This window comes from Thermobia domestica, chromosome 3 (genome assembly GCF_964235325.1).
Source record: "Thermobia domestica chromosome 3, izTheDome1.hap1.1, whole genome shotgun sequence".
NCBI classification, from domain to species: Eukaryota; Metazoa; Arthropoda; class Insecta; order Zygentoma; family Lepismatidae; genus Thermobia; species Thermobia domestica.
The window spans coordinates 56,709,644-56,730,082 of NC_137456.1; the positions used below are offsets into that span (position 1 = coordinate 56,709,644).

A 20,439-nucleotide genomic window follows, 5' to 3' on the forward strand; every position below is an offset into this window, starting at 1 on the left:
ACAATTTAAGATAGTCCGAACCACTGTAATGTTGTTAAACTTCAAGGCCCTCTCACTGGGAATTGAACCCGGGACTTCGCGCACCGAAGGCATGCACTAGGCACAAGACGAGTGGAGAGGGTTATATGTTCGTTGAGATACATTGTTTGGACAGTTAAAAAACTGACTTAATGATTTTTAACTTACTATCTTCTCTCTCATGTATACCTTCAAATCACATAAAAACTTCACAATTAAACATTCCTGTCAATATATATATTTGTAGGCCTATATGTATGTATTATGTTTGTGTGTATATGTGTGTGTGTGTGTATGTATGTGTGAATATCTGTTCTTTTATTCATTCAACACTTATTCAATTTAGTACTTCTAATCAATATTTGTTAATTCATTATACGTATGTGATTAATTTATCTAAATAACAACCATTCTCCTAATTCTTTCTTCATAACAAAAATATTGAATACAAGGTTTAGTTGTTCAGTACATTATCAACTTATAATCATCTTCAAAAGCTAAATTTTCAACTTTCCTTTTGTTTTTAGTAATTTTGATATTTTATTTATAATACATTTATAAATAAGACACCAATGCAGTGTCCACGTAATTATTATGTTTCAAAAATATCTTTTCTTATACTTGAAATGTTATTTGTTCTTGAAAGTCTCATGGATATGCCCTGTATGCTAAGGGAGAGATGTATGTTTGATTATTAACTGTAAATCTAAAATATTTTAAACAAATATATAATTTAACCTAATCTAACTTAACATTTTAAAAGTAATATTTATCAAATAACATTCCTAATAATAGCTAAAGTTCTTAACATATTATAATGTCAATGACGTTACAATAAATTAAGAAAACCAGTACATTCACTATCATCTTTGAGTTTTGAAACCAGCAGCGTTATTAAAGATTTTGCTTGTAAGAGCAAGCTTCTCCACCGACATAAGAGTTTTACATTTTTTTATTAGTACACAATTGATTAAAAGATATATGTATTATTCAATTTCAGGATGTGCAATTGCCCTTTTCCTCTCCAAATAACGTCTCTGTTTGAAACTTTTTTTTTACTTAGTCCCCCGCCCCCCCAAAAAAAAATTGTGCAGTGTGCGTGTATGGATGAAAAATAGGATTAAAATTGTGCTGTGTTTCCATCATTTAAATTATTTTATTGGTATAGTTTTTTTAAGAAGTTGGGGGCATCTTCCTTGTATGGGTGTTCATTTACCAATGATTGTTATTTAAAGATTAATATTTTATTGTTATAATTAAGTTGTTGAGTATTTTGATTTGCTTGTCTCATAATATATTGGAGTTAAAACACCGTAGTATTTTCACTATCAAATTAATATCGTAATTTATATTATAATGCAACACATCATAACGATTTTTCAAATGACTGCTTTAAAATATTTGTAGTTAGTTATATTGATTCGCAATATATTAAACTTGCTTTTGTTTTCTTCATATTCGAGCAGTGTGGGAAGGACAACTAATAGCCTTAAATAAAATTTAAAAATAGTGAAGATAAACATAGGATGAACAGTTATTCTCATTAGTAATATATTTTTGTACTTTTATTAGAATGTTATAACTTGGGTTCTATCATAACTACGAGAAATAATACTTCTCAGCTGTTAAAATGCTGTCTACAGAAGTAAATAACAAGGGAATAATAAAACTATCTCCTTAAGTAGTCTGAGATCCATGCAATCTAAGGAAAATCGTATATAACGCTCAACAAGATGGCTAATCCAAGAATCGAACCTGCACTTTTTACTATGTTACTAATTATCCTGTCACTTAATTAATAGCTAAACTGGTAGTGCTTAAGAGTTTTCTAAAAAAGAAGTTCTAATCAGCAGCCATAAAAATGCCACTAATAATTTATGACAGACAGTTTATGTAATATTTAATTATGTAAATATCTAGATATTGTAAAGGTAATTTGACGCTGAAGTTTTATTGTTCTTATTCACAATAAAATACACATATGTTTGTTCTAGATATCTAAGTAAATCTTAAGTAGAACAACATCTACCGTATATATTTGCGAAGACTTTAGAAATTAAGAAAGTATATTTTTAATGATTAATTCTACTGTGGTAAATAAGATACATTACATGTTAAAATATCAAGAAATAAATGCTAGCATAGACAGAAGTTAGTTACTAAACTCTCAAAATTTTCATTTTATGTTAGCGGAAATTTGAGTTCAACGCATTTCTCAAAATTAAGAATGAATGTGCATTAAGTATTAGCACGTCAAATTACCACAAATTACATTATAAGTTAAAATTATTATTTGTTATAACATGTATGCTTAACGTCTAACAATACTTTATTTGTTTTTCTAGAGAAGCTCCAGGGCTGTTCTGCCTTCTTGTGTGTCTAAGAGTCGTCCTCTGCAGTCCTTCTTAACAGTCGAAAATGCCGAGAGTTGAAGTATCAACCGGGGATGACCCCGATCCCACCCCGTACCTGTTCGTATCTCTGGAACAGAAGCGAATCGACCAAACGAAACCTTATGATGCCAAGAAGGCTTGCTGGGTTCCAGATGACAAAGAGGGCTACCTGCTCGGTGAAATCAAGACCACCAAGGGAGACCTTGTCACCGTCTCTCTTCCTGGTGGTGAGGTGAGTTAATCATGGATAAATAGAAATGTTTGGACATCAAGCTGGATATTCTGTCTATTACATTAAGCATTCATTATAATCCTTACACTATATGTGCTCTCCTTTCTGTTACAAACTGTAGAAGTGATCAAATTCTTGATTAGGTTATAAATACTTAACTCTTCTTTCTTTCATAAACCAAAGTAATAAAATCTAAAATGTATCAGAAATAGTTAAGTACCCCATTTGTTGGATTATCTTTTACCTTTTTTTTTTTCATATTCCTAAAGACAAAATTCAAACATATGTATTACAAGTCCATAGCCAAAACAAAACTCCAAAGAGTTTAACGTTTCCCTGAAAAGTTTTAAAAGTATATTTAACGCTTAGGAAGTTGTAACTGATTTTGCGTTTAAAAATCTTATTCTGAGAGGTATATCAGCTGCAGATCATTACTATAATTGGTAGCATAAACAATTACTGCTTAAATCTTCTGCAATACGAAATAAATTATTCAAGTTAAATTACAAAATACATCTGATGAACTCATAACTGAGGAGTTTGATGCAAAAAGAGTGTAAGTCTGAAACATGCAGTTGGAGAAAAAGATGTTGAAAATTTAAGTAGTTTTTTTTTTTTTTTTTTTTTTTTACATAAAACAATGTATTATGCACCATTTTATTCCGATCTTCAATTGAAATGTTACCAGGAGGTTAAACAAGCGTGGCAAAAGCCACAAATGCGTTTGATGCAAAAAGAGCGTAAACTCGCTTACGCCCTTATTACATCAAACTCCTCAATTCCAGAGTACATAAGACAATTTTCATGAGTTTATTATCCAGGCTACTGGCTTGATGTACATTATTAGTTTCATAAGAAAAATAGTTATCTGTGCTTCTTATACAATGACGAAGTAACAAACCTATTGAAATTATTAGATTGATTAGATACTCATCTGATGTATTAGTTGTCCTTTCTTTCATAGTCACATAGAAGGTTAGGAATATTCTAAATATCTTTCATACAGTTGAAACGTATGCCATGTTGATTTCTTTGAAAACTAATCGAAATACTATGCAAGTCGTTAATTCATCTAAGTGTTCTCTCTAAAGATTAATTCAATCTTAAAATTAATATCCGTGTTTCGGTGTTAAAATCTTACCTACATGTTATGTTTCGGTGTTAAAATCTTACCTACATGTTATATTATCAATATAGTCAAAAAAATCCTATTGCAGAAGGCAAAACCTTATACAGGTTTTAAAAAAAAATCCACTTCAAACTTCTACTTTTGGGCAACCCTTTGAAAATTTCAAATAAACAAAATTTGTAATTCAGTACTATGCTTCATATTTTCCTACGTTGTTTCTGTAAATGCAACTAGAAGACAGAGACTTCAAGAAGCTATGTTGAAACAAATCAGGTTTCAAAATTGGTGTTTGTCTTAAAGCATATGTTTCAATAGTAATACTTGTTCTGAAATGTAATAAGTTACGTGTTCGGTGAATTTTGAAAATAAAATTCACTTGAAGTTTTAATTAGTTCAAAATATTAGTCAAGCAGTGAGGAAATAATCTCACGTAACCATAACGTTATAAAAGATTTTTTTATATATATAAAGATCGTTTATGAAAGATTTTTAAGTAAGTTAAAAATTATATTTAGAGAAAAACATGTAGTGTGCGCAGATTTCATTTATTCTGTTGACTGGAATTGAGAGTTTTTTTTTTTTTTTAATCAATACTGATATTATATAAATTTTCGGTAGAGTTTAATGTTGAATCCAAACCACAAGTCCTATTGTAAATGTATACGCTAAATTATTAAAATCAAAATGTTAAAATTTGTTTAAAAGATTTGTTAACAAACATTTTATCTTTTAATTAGTTCAACACTAACGTAACAAATTCAAATCTTGTTAAAACAACATCTTATTCCAAAATGTATGAACAGTATACATTATTAGAAAATTGTCACAAATAAAATATTTTTGTTTAACGTATATTATACCGTGTCTACAAGAAGAGAAGACTTAAAAAGTAAACAACTGATCCTGCTTTATTATAACCTGCCAGTGTCTATTTTGAAGGTTGGAGATCGTTCGCTGAAAATGCAGATTTACAGGAGCCACCAGAAAACCGAAAACAAAAGGGATTTAGCACACGATAACATAATCTTAATTGTATTTTAGGAGAAATCTTTCAAGAAGGATCAGCTTTCTCAAGTAAATCCACCAAAATTCGAGAAAGTTGAGGATATGGCCGACTTGACATATTTAAACGAAGCCAGTGTGCTACACAATTTGAAGCAACGATATTATTGTAAATTGATCTACGTGAGTATCTTATTATTTTCCTTCATGTCTGTAGTGTGAATAGATAAAAGTGTTTATTAATAGAGTACTTTCTTTTCCGTAAACAGGAGAGGGACTTCAAGAAGGACCAACTGCAACAAGTGAACCCCCCCAAGTTTGAGAAATGCGAAGATATGTCTAACTTGACATATCTTAATGACGCTTCTGTATTATATACCTTGAAGGAGAGATACTATCATAAGCTGATCTACGTAAGTCGCTGCTAACAGCAGCAGCCCCCAGTAACGTCCTTCTAACCTGCTTGCAAAAGTTACCAAGCTCGCTTACCTTCAGTTAGCAAAGAAAAAGACCACTTTACTTATTTTTCTTCCTTTTCGCAATATCACTTGTAAACAGCTTTTTTTTTTTTTTTTTTTTTTTTTTTTTTTTTTTTTTTTTTTGCAACAAAAGATTTCTGCCAAGATCTCACCAGGCATATGAGATGCCTTTTGCTTTTCATGTACATTTTTTCCTTTTGCTTGTTTGCTTTATAGTATGCGCTTCATTTTTTTTCTGTTCCCCAATCCCCTATGTTCTTTCAGTTCAATGTTCTTTTATTTTTCAGTTTGCAACACCTTGAAATAAACAATTCGCTTCTTTAGATGTAGTTCGCTATGTCCCTTTATATACTATCACCCCCCGTCCACCCCTCGCTTCCTATGAATAATCAACAAGACAGATAATCATTCATCCCCACTTCCACACCGTCTACAAACTGAGGAAAAGAAAGGTGACTAAAATCACCCATTACCTCATCTTGTTTATTTGTTTCTATCCACAGGTGAAGCAAAACTTGCTTGCAGTTCCAGAATATTTGGTTTAATTTTGATATTGTTAGGTTTTTTTTTTTTTTTTTAATCAAAAAGCAAGAAACATTGCGAGCACGTTTTGTTATTTGGGATCCAGCCTTGTTCCAGACAGGGATTCCTACGTTTGTTTCTAATTACATAATATTTCTGTTACCTAGCAAGGTTCTTCTCTCCTTTCTTTCTCCGGTTGTTAATCAACAAGAGAATATTAAGGACAGATTCTCTCCTTTCAAAAATTTGGTCAACATATTTAGTAATTAGAACAGCAAAATGCTACCAGCACAGAATGAAATGTATTGTACGGAAAGAATACTTACTTTCTATTATACGTACATTTGGAGAAAGTTTTTATTCCTCTCTTCTGTATTTCATACGTATTGCATCTGTGCTGGTAATATTATTGTTAAAGTGTCACTGTATGCATGATGAAATTAAGGTACCAAAGTATGTTTTTCTACCTGTTTTTTATATTATTGTGGACACAGACTTAAGATTGTTTTGCTCACAATGAAAGAAGTCTGATTACCTAAAAATGGCTTCTTGAAGCCTTATTTTTCTCATATTTCGAGCAAACAGAAACAGAATTGTTTCAGAACTTAGTTCACATCTGAATATTTTTTTCTTTGGGTATCGTCGTTTTCAGTGATCCATTTATCCGATAAAAATAGTATCTACCAGAATCGCCCGCAAGAGGCTGACACACAAGCGAAGTCGCGAATATACTCACCTTGATGTACACAGTAGTTTATGTAAAACAGGCAAGTTGCAAGTTGGAATAGGAAGTGGGTCAATCACAGAGGACTTACTGGCGTTGAGAGCCGTACGAGACAATATACAACATTTTCACAAGAACTGAATGGCCATATTCAATTTTTAAAATCGTTTGTCGTTCACTATTATCACAGAAACATAAAAATTGTTATAACGGTAACCACAATATTTACTTACTAAAGAAAAGTAAAAAAAATCTATTTATTTACCATTTTGGTGGAACACTTAACCAGTCTGCCAATGTTCGGTGGTACATTGGATGTTCCAACGCGGAGGATATTTTCAATTCGGACATCGGTTATCCTAGAAGAAACTTTCAGCTCAGTTTAAGAGATTACATAAGAAATTCATTTTCAATAACAAGTCAGGTGGGCTGGATGAAAGAACTCAGTAAGAACCCAGAGAAGCGTACTTGTCCTCTCAGACTCTTGCTGCAGGCGCCCATGATATCTACATAAAAAGTTACTTATCAACAAGGAAATATTACATAACAATTAAATTAGTTGTAGTACAATCTCGGAATGTGAGGAAAATTTTGTGTCTGTTGTGTTTTATCATTTTTGAGTTTCAACGTTTTTGTACAAAAACTATATATATTGAATACTGCAACTTTTTTGGAACAAGGTCTAGGAAAAAAGAATGTTTCAGCTATTTTTTTAAATACAATTTTAATAGTATTTCATTAGGTTCATAACTATGAATGACAAAAAAGTCGCAGTATTCAAATTTATTTGTTAGAGTGAAATTCCCTATGTATTTGTTTAATGTGTCCCTTTTCCTATTGTTTCCTGGTGTGTAAGTGTGGTTTGTAAATGTTTTACATTGAAATATATTTATATAAGATTTATTAAGGTAAATTTATGACAATTTTAAAACTACAAAATAATTTGTTACAAACATATTTTTTCTAAAATATTATTTTGTAGTAACTATTTGGTCTAGGAATTAATTCGTGCGGTTGGTACGCACACATTGAAGCTGTAGTACAAACACAAAATACATAAATACCTTAAGAAAAATATTGTCCATCGCTAGCCACCACTTTCGCCCATCTGTCAGGCAATGTACGGATTCCGTGGCAAAAGAAGTCCTCATCCTTGGAAGCGATCCAGTCAGAGACCCATGTTTCGATATCTTCTGAAGAAGTAAACCGCTGTCCAATCAAATCGTTGTTCATGCAATCGAACAAGTAGTAGTCCGAAGGAGCAACGTCTGGTGAATACGGCGGGTGGGGTAAAACTTCCCATCCGACATTTTCTAAATAGGTTTTGACCGGTTTTGCGACATGTGGGCGAGCGTTATCATGTTGAACAATAAGTTTATCATGTCTGTTCTCCCATTCTGGTCGTGTTCTGGCCAGAGCTTACTTCAAACGTATTAATTGTCGTCGATAACGTTCTCCATTCATAGTTTCACCCGGTTGCAGCAGCTCATAATACACCGCACCTTTCATATCCCACCATATGCACAGCATAACCTTTGCACAGTGAATATCTCGTTTTGGTTGTGATGGGCCTGGTTCACCTGGTTTCACCCAGGCCTTTTTTCGTTTAGGGTTCTCGTAATGGATCCACTTCTCATCACCCGTAATAATTCGATGCAGAAACCCCTTTCTGCTCTGTCGTTGAAGCAGCAATTCGCAAATGGTTTTTCGTCTTTCAACGTCTCTGTCTTTCAATTCATGTGGAACTCAATGTGACATCTTTTGAATCATTCCCATGGCTTTCAAGCGTTTGGAGACTGTTGTTTGATCAACGCCTAATGCTGCTGCAAGTTGTTCCTGCGTTTGACACGAATCCTGCTCGAGCAATGCTCTCAATTCTTCGTCTTGAAATTTTTTTGGCTGTTCAGCTCGCTCTTGGTCTGCCAAGCCGAAATCACCACTTCTAAACCGTGCAAACCACTTCTGACACGTTCGCTCAGCTAGAGCATGGTCACCATACACTTCCACCAAAATACGATGACTTTCAGTCGCACTTTTCTGCATGTTAAAGTAATGCAGCAGGACACCCCGCAAAAACCCTTTATCAGGCACAAATTGCGCCATGTTCACTTAACTACAAACTGGTGTTGTTGACGCTTTAATCCACTGCCCTATACTACGAACGATACGCGATGACAGGGGTTTGCAACACATGTGTGGATACACGGAACTGTGGGACGCTCCGTTCGTTGCGCCATCTCTTGTCCACCCGCACAAATTAATTCCTAGACCAAATAATTTTCGATATGATATTCAAGTAATTAAGGTCCAAAAATTCTTTTAGCTATCACGAATATTAATAGCTTAATATTATGACATGACTTTATTGTAAAATAGTATGAAAATATAAACCAAAATCTATCCTGATTTGATCTTATCTTTATCATCAGACCTACTCCGGCCTCTTCTGTGTCGCCATCAACCCCTACAAAAGATACCCCGTATACACTAACCGATGCGCCAAGTTGTACAGAGGCAAGAGGCGAAATGAGGTGCCACCACATATTTTTGCCATCTCTGACGGTGCCTACGTGAACATGTTGACTAGTAAGTATTTCTAATAATCACTACAACAGGATAGATATTAAGATGTTAAAGAGTGATTAGAAACGCTGGAACTTTAATGCAAAACATGTGTGCGTGTCCTCTACAATTCTCTAACGTTCTGTGATATTCCTTTGAACTCTCTTCAACGCATCAGAATGCAAAATAACCGTTGCAATAGCTATCCTCCCCCTTTAAGAAAATCCAGATTCTGAGTCTGTGAATAACGCTAATTCTTAATAATCAATAGTCTCACTAATAGGTATCGCTACCTGTTCTGCTTTACGCCAATCGATGGCGCTAGTATGTAGGGAATTTGCTTTTAGTTAAGCAAAATTTTAAGAAATAACATATAGTGAGTCGAAGACTAGGGGAGACTAATAATTACAAAGAATATCATAGATGCTCCATATACGTATGCTTGCAGGTTCAGATTACAGGGAAGCAGATATACAGGGAAAAACATGCGAAGAAGTTACCTTATTTTTTTACCTCCTGTTACTCTTATGTTTACATTTTTCCTATACAGAAGTATTAACACGTTATCATAAATAACGTGTGGGGTGGCTTTAAATTTCAGAATAATAATTAAGAGAATAACAACTTGTAGTGGAAAGTTATATTACATTAACGATATTGCATCTCTTATGACACATATGTGAATTACATATTTATTTAGATTTGGAATATGATGTAAACTATACAGTATATTTCGTAAGTTATTACAAAGCACTGCACAAATCACAGTTCTTTTCTGTTGCTCAAATCCATCGCGGAGGAACACCCAGGGCCGGATTTCCCAATAGCCCGGTAGGCCCGGGCCTATGGGCGCAAGCTCCCAGGGGGCGCACGGCCGAGAGAAAAAAAGTTAAAAAAATATCTAGAAATAAAAATAAATAGCCATAACTTAACATATTTTTTGAATTGATTTTAAAAAATCAGGCTGATAAAGCATTCTGATTTTGAAGTTCATTGGAACAAATAATTGTTGTAAAGTTCACCAATCTTTTGTTAATACATTAACGGTATTTTGTTAAGCCTAGAACCAAGTAAATTCCTCAAAAAACTTGCAATGATAAAATTGCATCGTGGACTGGTGTTTAAGCAATTAACATATAGGCCTGATATAATTTTTAAATAAAGATTTTTAGGAAAGTAACTTTAACCAGACTAGAGAGCGGAAAGAATTATTGGGCCTAGGGGTGCCAAAATGCTAAATCCGGCCCTGGGAACACCCATTAGTTTACAGGGTATTTACGTGTAACGTGAAACAATATAATAATAATAATAATAATAATAATAATAATAATAATAATAATAATAATAATAATAATAATAATAATAATAATAATAATAATAATAATAATAATAATGAAACAAGTTGCCGCGATATCTATGTTACACTGTTTTATTTTACTCATTCAATTTCAGAGCTACTGATGACCACTTAAGTTTATTGTATATATTGATATCCTAACGTCTCAGTATGCTTATGCTAATTTCCAATAATAAAGTCACTCTAATAATCTCTCTAACTTTGCTATTGCCTTGCGTGCCTGGCGCTAATAGATCCCACCACCTACGCTGTGCAAGCGGGGCCGAGGTGGCTCAGTGGTAGAGCGTTCACCTCTGGTGCATGGTAGGTACGATCCCAGCCCTCGCCAAGTGAACTTTGTAGTAGACAAACACTGCGTAGGTTTACTCGGAGTTCTCCCGTTTCCTCCCTTTCTTCATTCTACCATCTCCTTCATTTCTCATCATCATCGTCTCCTATTAGTCTAGCCGGCATAATTGTGGGACATAAAACTTAAAGATTTCGTTTCATTTTATTTTAAACTGTGCAAGCAACTTGTCGCTTTAAATACTATGACGATTAAATTGCAACTTAAAAACTATATTGCTATAATTTAATTATTTTAAAAATAATAAATAAATAAATTTGTTAAATGTAACAAATTAGATATTTTAATTAAGCACGATTGTAATCTATAGTGTACAGCGGGCTGTAGGCTTAGTATTTTATAATTGTAAAATTTCATTTTCTAAAAATATAACAGAAAGTTATTTTTTGTACACCAAAAAAAAAATATGTAGCATCTTCAAAATGAAGTATCGTTTATTTCATTGTAGTATTACTATAGGAATTTATTAGAAAGAGAAAAAAAATGTAAATTAAGGATGGAAATGAAGGCTGTTTTAGCCAAAACACCAATCACAAATGATGGAAAGTGGATTGTTAATTTCACTATTTTTTGAAAATAGCTCAAAACAACAACGGTCAGCTCCATATCCATTCAAGATAATATTTACGCCCTAATCGGAAATTAATCAGAAATAATCAACCGAAGAAACTTCATGACGGGAAGCTGGAGTCAGTGGCGTAGTCTGTAATCCAGTTGTTTGGAAACAAGATATTATAGTGTGGAATAGCCTATACTGCAAGGGTTTATCTTGTACGATGCTCTGCTCACCTGCTAACTGCACCGTCGTGGTTCCGACTCCACGTTAATAGTAGGCACAACCGTTTATAACCTTGGTGTTTCATCCTCGTTTATAATCTCTTTTCATACAATCAATTCATAAAAAAAAAAAATCATTTTGAACGTATGGAACATAGATTGGAAAGAATGAATACATTCCATATGGGAAGAACGAACTTCGTGCATACGTACATTTCTGGACTTCCCACTTCTGGCGCATGAGGTCCCTGGTTCAATCCCAACTCCCGTCAAGTAAGCTTTGCGGTGGACAAACACCGTATGAGTGGTTTTTCTCGGAGTTCTTCTGTTTCCTTCAACCTTTGCCATTTCACTAGTATCGTCCGTCTCATCACCGTCTCCCTTAGCCTCGGTGTGTAAACGTTGGACGTTAAACACAAAACAAACACCTCTGAATATACATCTACCAAACATATGTAACTCATAAATAAAATTACTGTATATTGTATGTTTATAGTACAGTAACAAGAAGTACTATAGTGTCCATGCTGTACAAGACTATGTCTCTCATGGTTGCATTGTGGATTAATGGGAGATTGCCACTTGTGATGCAAAAATCGTTCCTTCGATCCCAGACCACATATTTGTGGTATTATTAATTATTATTTAACGATCGTAATACTGGACACTTCTAAAATATGAATGGAATTAAATTAAAGATACTTGTACATAAAAATTCTCATTATATGTAATATTTAGAGGTCTAGTAAAGTATGTGAAGTTGTTATTATGAATGTGGCTACGAGTCTGACTAACGTTCTTTTCTTGGCACGTTGAAAGTAAATCGTATTTTTCATCTCAGAACTTACGAGAAAATTCATAGTAGCACACGACAGATGAAATAATTTAGTAATGGTAACCTGGGTTTCTTTTTAATTCGTTCAGTCTGCTTTAAACGAAGTACAACAACGAAGCAGTCCAAATAAGGATTGAAACTCGGAATAGCTCGCCTTACACAGGAAACTATTTTTATCATCGTCGCCTACGAATGAAGAACGGAGAGTGATTCAGCAACATCGAAGTGAGCGCGCAATGTAGGCTGATGAAACAATTCGAAGTGCACACACTAAACTCTAACCTTTACTGGAGTAATAAAAATATTCCTTCCTCATGTATATGCCTTCAGAATAGTACGGATTACTCATATATAAATGCAATTTATTTCATTTTAAATTCATGGCTACGTTAACTCGTTTGCAGCTTTTAAGATCAGATTTATAAACAGACACGCTACACTCAAAATAATATAATCACGATGAGCTCTGCTAGCGCTCTTGTCGCTGGGGTGGAAGTCCCGGCTTTGATTCCTGGGAGGATCTCATATGACTCCCGTATGATTCACACGTTAAGGTCCTATCTCATGAAGTCTCGGTACACTCCAAACGAACAAAATTAAATTACAATTGAGGAAAGTTTGTATTGATTTGATGCAATAAGTAGAAATAAAGCAATAAAAGACTTTACACTCTCTTTGACATTAATAATGCAGCAGCTAGGAAAACGGAAATAGGTACAAATGATAGTTTCTGGACTTAATGCTAAAGGCTATTATTACTGTTAACAGTAATAGTTGCTCCCTAGCCAGCCCGCTGGTTTAGTAGGTAGCGCATTCGTCTTTGGTGCACAGAATCCCGGGTTTGATTCCCGGTGGGAAAGCCTTGAAATTTGAAGCCACTACATTGATTCAGATTCCATCTTAAACTGCAGGTTAACGTCTCACGTAAAATCGGTGCTGAAAAGAGACAACAAACTTCAATCAAACAATGATTGCTCCCGTGTAGTCGAATGATTACGCGCGTAATATCTTTGGTGCGAGGTTCTGGGCTCCTTTCCAAAGGCATTACAGGATGTTGGTGTTGATCCAGCTTCGTGAGGCAGTTGAGAAGCATCCTGAATTAAAAAGTAGGGAACTTCGGTCTAGAAAGCCAAAAATATCGGCGATGGGAAATCATGTTTTGACCACTTACTACTCAACTAAAAGTCGCCTGTCCTGCCATAGTTCTTTTTGACCTTGTAGGAAATTTTTATTATTAATTATTATTATTATTATTATTATTATTATTATTATTTTATTATTATTATTATTAGTAGTAGTAGTAGTAGTAGTAGTAGTAGTAGGTCTAGTATTGCAAGTACCAAAAGTACATATAATGTCAAATAACTCATTATACCTATTTCATAATCATTAATAAAGAAATGGAATGAAAAGAGCCGATAAATCAATCTCTTTCAAAATAAAGGGGTTGTTTATGTATGATGGTAGGTCATTTGGATTTGTTTTATATTTATGTTGACCTTTTTGTTAAAAGTCCCACGCTTATACCCTTATGTTAAAGTAGGCGGATGATTGTGAAATTAAAATTTTGTGCTCTCCCACGGAGGATCGAGCCAGGGTCCACATGCACCAAAGGCACACGGCTAGCCACTAGACTGTACATCGACTTAACAGAAATAATTCTAATTACAAATGACTTTTTTTTTCAAAAATAATATATGTTAATGGATTATCATATTAGTTACAACCAATGTTGAATTCAGGCATAAATTTGAGGACAAGCCTAGTTGTTTGCTCCTTCCAATTAGTTTCAAAATGTATGACAAATAGTTATAGAGCCTAACTACAGGTATTTCATTTGAATTTCACATTGAACTCCAATTGCATTTCCTTTTGACTGAGCACTTCTTGACACAAGAGGGCTCAAAACGTGTTTCAATTTCTTTCCGAGGGGAACCTTGAAATAGCCAAGATATAATAGGTGCGATTTCAGGTGCTTTCAAACGCAAATGGGAAGGGAAATAAATACATGCTTGGATGATCTCTAAGTCTTTTTATCATGCAACATACGCGAATGATCTCCACTAAGTGTCAGCAAGTTGCAGGCGTGGATGTTGTGATAATCAAAACGTGGTTTCTCATTATATTAGATGTTGACTTAAGGAAAAACCACAGACAGATTTGATTACCGATGGAACCTAAAGCTTCTTAGCTAATACAACTTATAACATTGTGCTCTATAAGTTCAGCATTGGGAGACAAATTAAATCAAAAATACCTAAGAAAATTATTCTGACCAAATGTTGTGAGTTTATTGAAGTGTAATGTCCCTCTTTCAGCTCCGAGACTAAACTATATGAGATTTAAATCTTAAGTTTGATATCGATATGAGTTCCCACCGGTACCCTCGCATGGAATATTTGCTGACTATTCAACCACAATTCTGACTTAAGTTCTTTACGTTACCTAACATATGTAGACATTCAGATCTTAGCTCGAACCCAAAGAAAGATGATTTCTCAAAGTTCTGGTAGATTAAAGTCAGCGTTCAGATACTATATTTATTAACTAGTAAAATATTTGTCAATATATTTAATTGTGAGATGCTCATTCGTTATGATATTCTTAACATAATTTTCATCTTGATATAAATTTAATTTTCTAACAAAATGCAAAAAAAATGCTAAATAAATTAAGTATCAATTAATAATTAATCAAGTAATAATTAGTTTTTTTTTTTTTAAAAAAAAAAGAAGAATTAGCAATACAAATAATATACTAATTACCATTATGTCTGCAAAAGTACCATTTATGATTTCATTTTACAATACTGGGGCGACAACAATTCAATTCTAGAAAGTTCACTGGCAAATTGCTGGTCGATTGTACACAAACAAACAACCTTCTTGAGTTCCAATTTTACGTTAGATAAAATGAAACTTGATCGTAGTTTAAATTGGATAAAATGATACATGGACTAAATACCCCTTTTCTCCTTTTACTAAATCCCGGAGCCCTATATGTATGTGTGTTACGAATTACTACAAGATCACATATCCTAACTAGCTATGTTCAATAACATAATTTATAATTAAGTGGGTAAATTCTGTCCAATCACTTTTATTTAAAAAGAAAAAAGAAAGAAAGAAAGAAAGAAAGATTCTAGTACCTTTTTGATAGATACCCACAAAGAAAAGCACTGTGGTCAATTATACATCGTTTTGCACTTAAAAACAGTTTACTGTGCGTTGGATAGTTTAATTAAGAACGTGACCTTGCACAAAAACAAACGATACAGATATTTCGATATTTCATTTCTGTTTGTATTTATCAATATATTAAAAGAAATATTTTTTATTCGTAAAGAGAAACTTTAGTATATATATAGTTCCAGGTACAACACGTTGACCATTTTACACTGAAACATGTAACAACAGTTTCAAAAAAAAAAAAAAAAAAAAAAAAGGACAATGTTGAATTCAGACATTTTCACCCGAGGGGGAATGTGAACTTCTTGGGGGGAGGGCAGTTTGGGTGAAGTAATTTCTACATTTTGTGATTGAAATTTTGAGTTTCTCCGGGGGGATGAATTTTCTTCGGGGGGAAATACCCCCTGGGCTACCCCATGAATTCATCCCTGCTAAGGAATACCAAGGGATTACTCCAAGTATGCGTACGTCTGGACTCATACAGATTTTAATCTACACAGGACTACTTGAGATACAGAATTATCCTCATATTCTTTTGATATATTATCTTTTAATATATACGAGTATACATATATACTAGTTGTTAAACCGAAGCCTTCGACTCGTCTATAAATTTCCTGCACGCTTGTGACGTATCTTGATGTCAAGTAGGCGGAAGCATAACAAGCGACAACTATTAAACTAATCGTCAGACAGAGGCGTCTTATCACAAAATGGATTAAAATATATCTAAATATTTTGGCTTAGATATTTATTTAACTCGAATGTTTTGAAGTTTGAATAACATTAAATGAATTATCGTGACTGACAGACTAAGGCGTCTTACTTGTATAGTAAGGCATGAAGGCTGCAACACTATAACGGTATAAGTAGTAATTTTGGTCAAAATTGAAGTATGTTCAAGTGCGACAACTACATAGAAGAATGTTCAAGTGGTAAAGAGAACTAAGCAGAATAATGTTATCTGCCAGAGATATAGTTGTTTATAATGGCACTTTTCTTAAGAGACATATGGGATCAGTCAACTTTGAACTCATTTTTCTCGTAAACAAAATTTATGCATTTACACCAGTTTCTCAATCTCTACTACGCGCATTACTGGTGATACAAGCCGTCGCTGTTGCGGTTACGTACGACTTATGGTGATATTAATAATTAATATGCTTTGATGGTATACCACTGGAAAAGTTGAGAACCTCTCACTTATACCGTTATGGTTCTCACTCATTCATATATATATATTGAACTGATAAACTTTGTGGCATCACAAAATGTGTCAAACAATGTGTGTCAAATACTGTTGATATTACATGGTACAAAATTTCAGCGTTTCTTATTTATTACACCGACAGGTAAGAGTTGATTCCTTATATCAAAATAAGAAAAAATATGGATGTGGGCAAAAGTGTATAGTTTCACAGCTAGGGCTACTCAAAAAATGAGGAAAAGCTACATTTTAACATGCGTTATTTCCAAGTCAAGAAACCGTGAAGAAGTGGTTCGTATCAGCGTAAAGGAAGTCACACATTCGCCATCCAAAAATGCATAGTTTTTGCCATATGAAATGTATGCTCAAGGGATTCCCTACAGGGCATAATTCCTACACATGCTTCCAATAGAATTCTCAGATATTCTCTGAGTTAAAGGTGGGTCTAAAGTAGACATAAAGTAAGCCTTGACAACAATGAATACGTAATGTGCCGGCGGGAAGTCGGAAGTGTTAGGGAATAACGTATGTTGCAATGTATGTTTCACGGTACATGACACTTTTTTTTTTTTCACTTATAAGCATGAAACAATACAGGACAGCACGCGTTATTTGAACACGAGGAACCGTGGAGCTGGCAATCTCTTTACACTTCCGACTACCTGACGATCAATTCGTGCTCACTGATATCAAGGCTAACTTTTGTTTACTTTGTTTAACTAACTAACTAACTCTATGGCTTATGGAATCCGGAATTTCAATGCAGCGTTCACAAAAGCTCTCTATTGACTTCTGTTCTTAGCCAACTCGATCCAGTTTTAACTTTTTTTTCCTATTTCTGCGAGATCCATCTTAATATGGTCCTCCCATCTGCACCTAGGTCTTCCGAATGGTCGTTTCCCGACTGGATTTTCATTTAAAATTTTGAAAGCGTTCCTACTTCTTTCATTCTAACTACATGGCCTGCCCATCTGAGCCTCCTAGACTTGATGACCCTAACAATGTTTGGTAAAGATTATAAATTATTGAGTTCCTTGTTATGAAGTTTCCGCCATTCCCCATTCCTGTTTCTGTTGAGTCCGAATATTCGTCTCAGAATTATATTCTTAAATACTTTCAGCCTCTGTTCTTCTCTCAGAGTAAGTGACCATGTTTCGCAACCATACAGCACAACAGGCATGATTATCGGTTTATATATTGTCTACTTTGATATCACCTTTAAATTGGAGCATATCTGTGAATTGTTTTTGAAGCACTTCTTGAAATTATGCCTTGTGGGGAATCCTTTGCTCATATATTGCACATTTGCAGAAATATGCATTTTCGGATTGCATATGTTTCTCCCTTTACTGATATGGGCCGCAATAATAATAATAATAATAATAATAATAATAATAATAATAATAATAATAATAATAATAATAATAATAATAATAATAATAATAATATCATTGCGGGACACTACAGCTTAGAAGTATGGCCCACCAGTCGGGTTTTAATTGAGTGTCGTGATGTCAGCACATCGACCTGCGGGAACTATGATCCACGGTTTCTCGTCTTCGAAATAATGCGTGTTGAGATGTAGCTTTTCTACGCTTTTGGATAGCCCTAACTCCAAAAGTATGCGCTTAATCCTACATGATTTTTTTTCTTATATTGGTGAATCGCCTCTTAAAGTTTGTCGGTATAGTTCATTGACATTCTATATATAGTTATATACGTATTAGTGTGTTAAGCAGAATATGAATGGTATGTCTTAATGTGGTTATTATATTGTTAATGTATTATCCTCACAATTTCATTTATATTGTGATACATAGCAAATTACCTGGCAGAAAAATGTAGGAATACTTTCCCACAACACGATTAAAAGAAAATATACTCTAACCATTTTCGTAAATCACTTCAACAGATAATAAAAAGCAGTTAACCATTTTCGTAAATCACTTCATCAGATAATAAAAAGCAAGTACAGATGGGTGTTCTATTCGAGCAGTCTCTTTTTAATAATAGCAGTCAACTGAACGTTTCTCAATTACTGTTCTTTCTCTTTACATTTCCTTTTTCTCCATACTTTCTCCGTCCCATCCCTGTCTGATAAAGCATTTAATGGAAGAACTTGTGGTCTTTCTTTTACGAAATAAACCAAATGATAGTTCTACGAAAATAAAGGGAAAAGGGGAAAATCCAGATCAATCTGAATCATTGAGCCTCTGAAATATTATTTTCATCAGAGTTTTTTTTTCAGAAAGTATACGTCTGTAACTGTTACATATATTGATGTCACTTCAATAGTGAAAGAATATATAAATATATATAGAGAATCCACTGGTAGGGAAATCATAGGAAAATTGAGATTGAAATTTCCCTTATTTTAATAGTGCTGTCACTGAGTTTTTGTATTTCTGATATTTCTGCTGATTCTATTTTCCTAAAATTGTTGCTTTGTTATTGTATTTAAAGAAAATAAAGTTATAATTGTTTCATTTTGAAAACGAAACATATATATGTTGTCATGTATAGAGAGTATTTACTTGCATTTTTTTAGAGTAAATAAACCTCTTTTTCTTTTTCAGACCGTGAAAATCAGTCTATGTTGATCACGTGAGTACCAATATGATTTCACAGAAATACCTGGAAATATCTTCTAGATCAATATATATATATATATTATATATATTATATAATACAGATATTCATTTTTATTTTATTAATAGAAAGAATTCTATGAAGTATTTGCAGAAAAAATCTGTAGATTTATAACGAACAATCTCGCTTAAAAGAAAAGTAAATTAAATATTGTAGTAATACAACCCGCTGGACGAAATTTATTGTTACTTGGGTACATATCTTCAAATCCAGTGTTTTCTTTAACTTGGCGATACTTCGAAACATTTACTCTGATTTCTTTCTGTAGCTAGGAAGTACGAAGAAAACGAATGGTTTCTTTTATAGAATCTCTAGTAAAATATTTTTTACCTGGAAACACAATAGTTTAACCTTTTCACTGCATAAGTCGACGGGAAGAAAATTTTTCTAACCTGCGAATGACTACAGTCAAGTTTTAACATTTTTTTGTTCGTATCTTGGGCTTGTCGAGAGTAGTCGCCGAAGATTTTCCGTGCGTTTTTTTGCGTTCTATTCTTTATCGAAAACAATAGAACACAAAGTCGAATGGACCACCTTTAGCAACTACTTTCGACAAGCCCAAGATACGAACAAACAAATTTTAAAATATTGAATATAGTCGACATTCGCATGTTAGGGAAATTTTCTTTGCGTCGACAAAAATCGACTTACGCAATGAAAGGATCAAATCTGCTTTTCAGTTCTCTTCCACGATTGAACAACTTGAAAAAAAAAATAAATTAAATTTTTACTTTAACGTCCCAAGCATGGATAATGAAAGTGAATGATTGTGAAATTAAACTTTTGTGCTCTCCCACTGGGATCGAACCCGGGTCCACGTCCACTAAAAGCACACGCAGTAACCACTAGACTAGCGGGGAAAGCTGAAACAATTTATAGAAGTCCGCTACGCATTTTGAATTTACTTTTTCAATGATATTTAACGGTTCCAAAATTCTTACGTTCATAAAAAAGAAACTTTTTCTCTCGTCACTTCTTCATGTTAAAAAAAAAATCAGAACAAGATTCGAACAAATCGC

At 33.6% G+C, this 20,439-nt stretch overlaps 1 protein-coding gene across 50 annotated transcripts in view; it reads left to right on the forward strand.

Annotated features, from left to right (window-relative positions):
* Positions 1–2,363: 2,363 nt before the first annotated feature.
* The window catches only part of Mhc (myosin heavy chain), a 99,053-nt gene continuing 80,977 nt past the window's right edge, over positions 2,364–20,439 (forward strand). For 33 of the 50 annotated variants that reach the window (XM_081750893.1, XM_081750870.1, XM_081750903.1 and 30 more), the window contains exons 1-4: positions 2,364–2,643; positions 4,814–4,957; positions 8,929–9,085; positions 19,348–19,375. In XM_081750893.1, the coding sequence (XP_081607019.1) occupies positions 2,437–2,643; positions 4,814–4,957; positions 8,929–9,085; positions 19,348–19,375 (536 nt within the window). In that variant the 5' untranslated portion in view covers positions 2,364–2,436. Of the gene's footprint in view, positions 2,644–4,813; positions 4,958–5,043; positions 5,188–8,928; positions 9,086–19,347; positions 19,376–20,439 lie in introns of all 50 variants that reach the window. The other 17 variants (XM_081750891.1, XM_081750902.1, XM_081750898.1 and 14 more) reach the window with 1 other exon arrangement.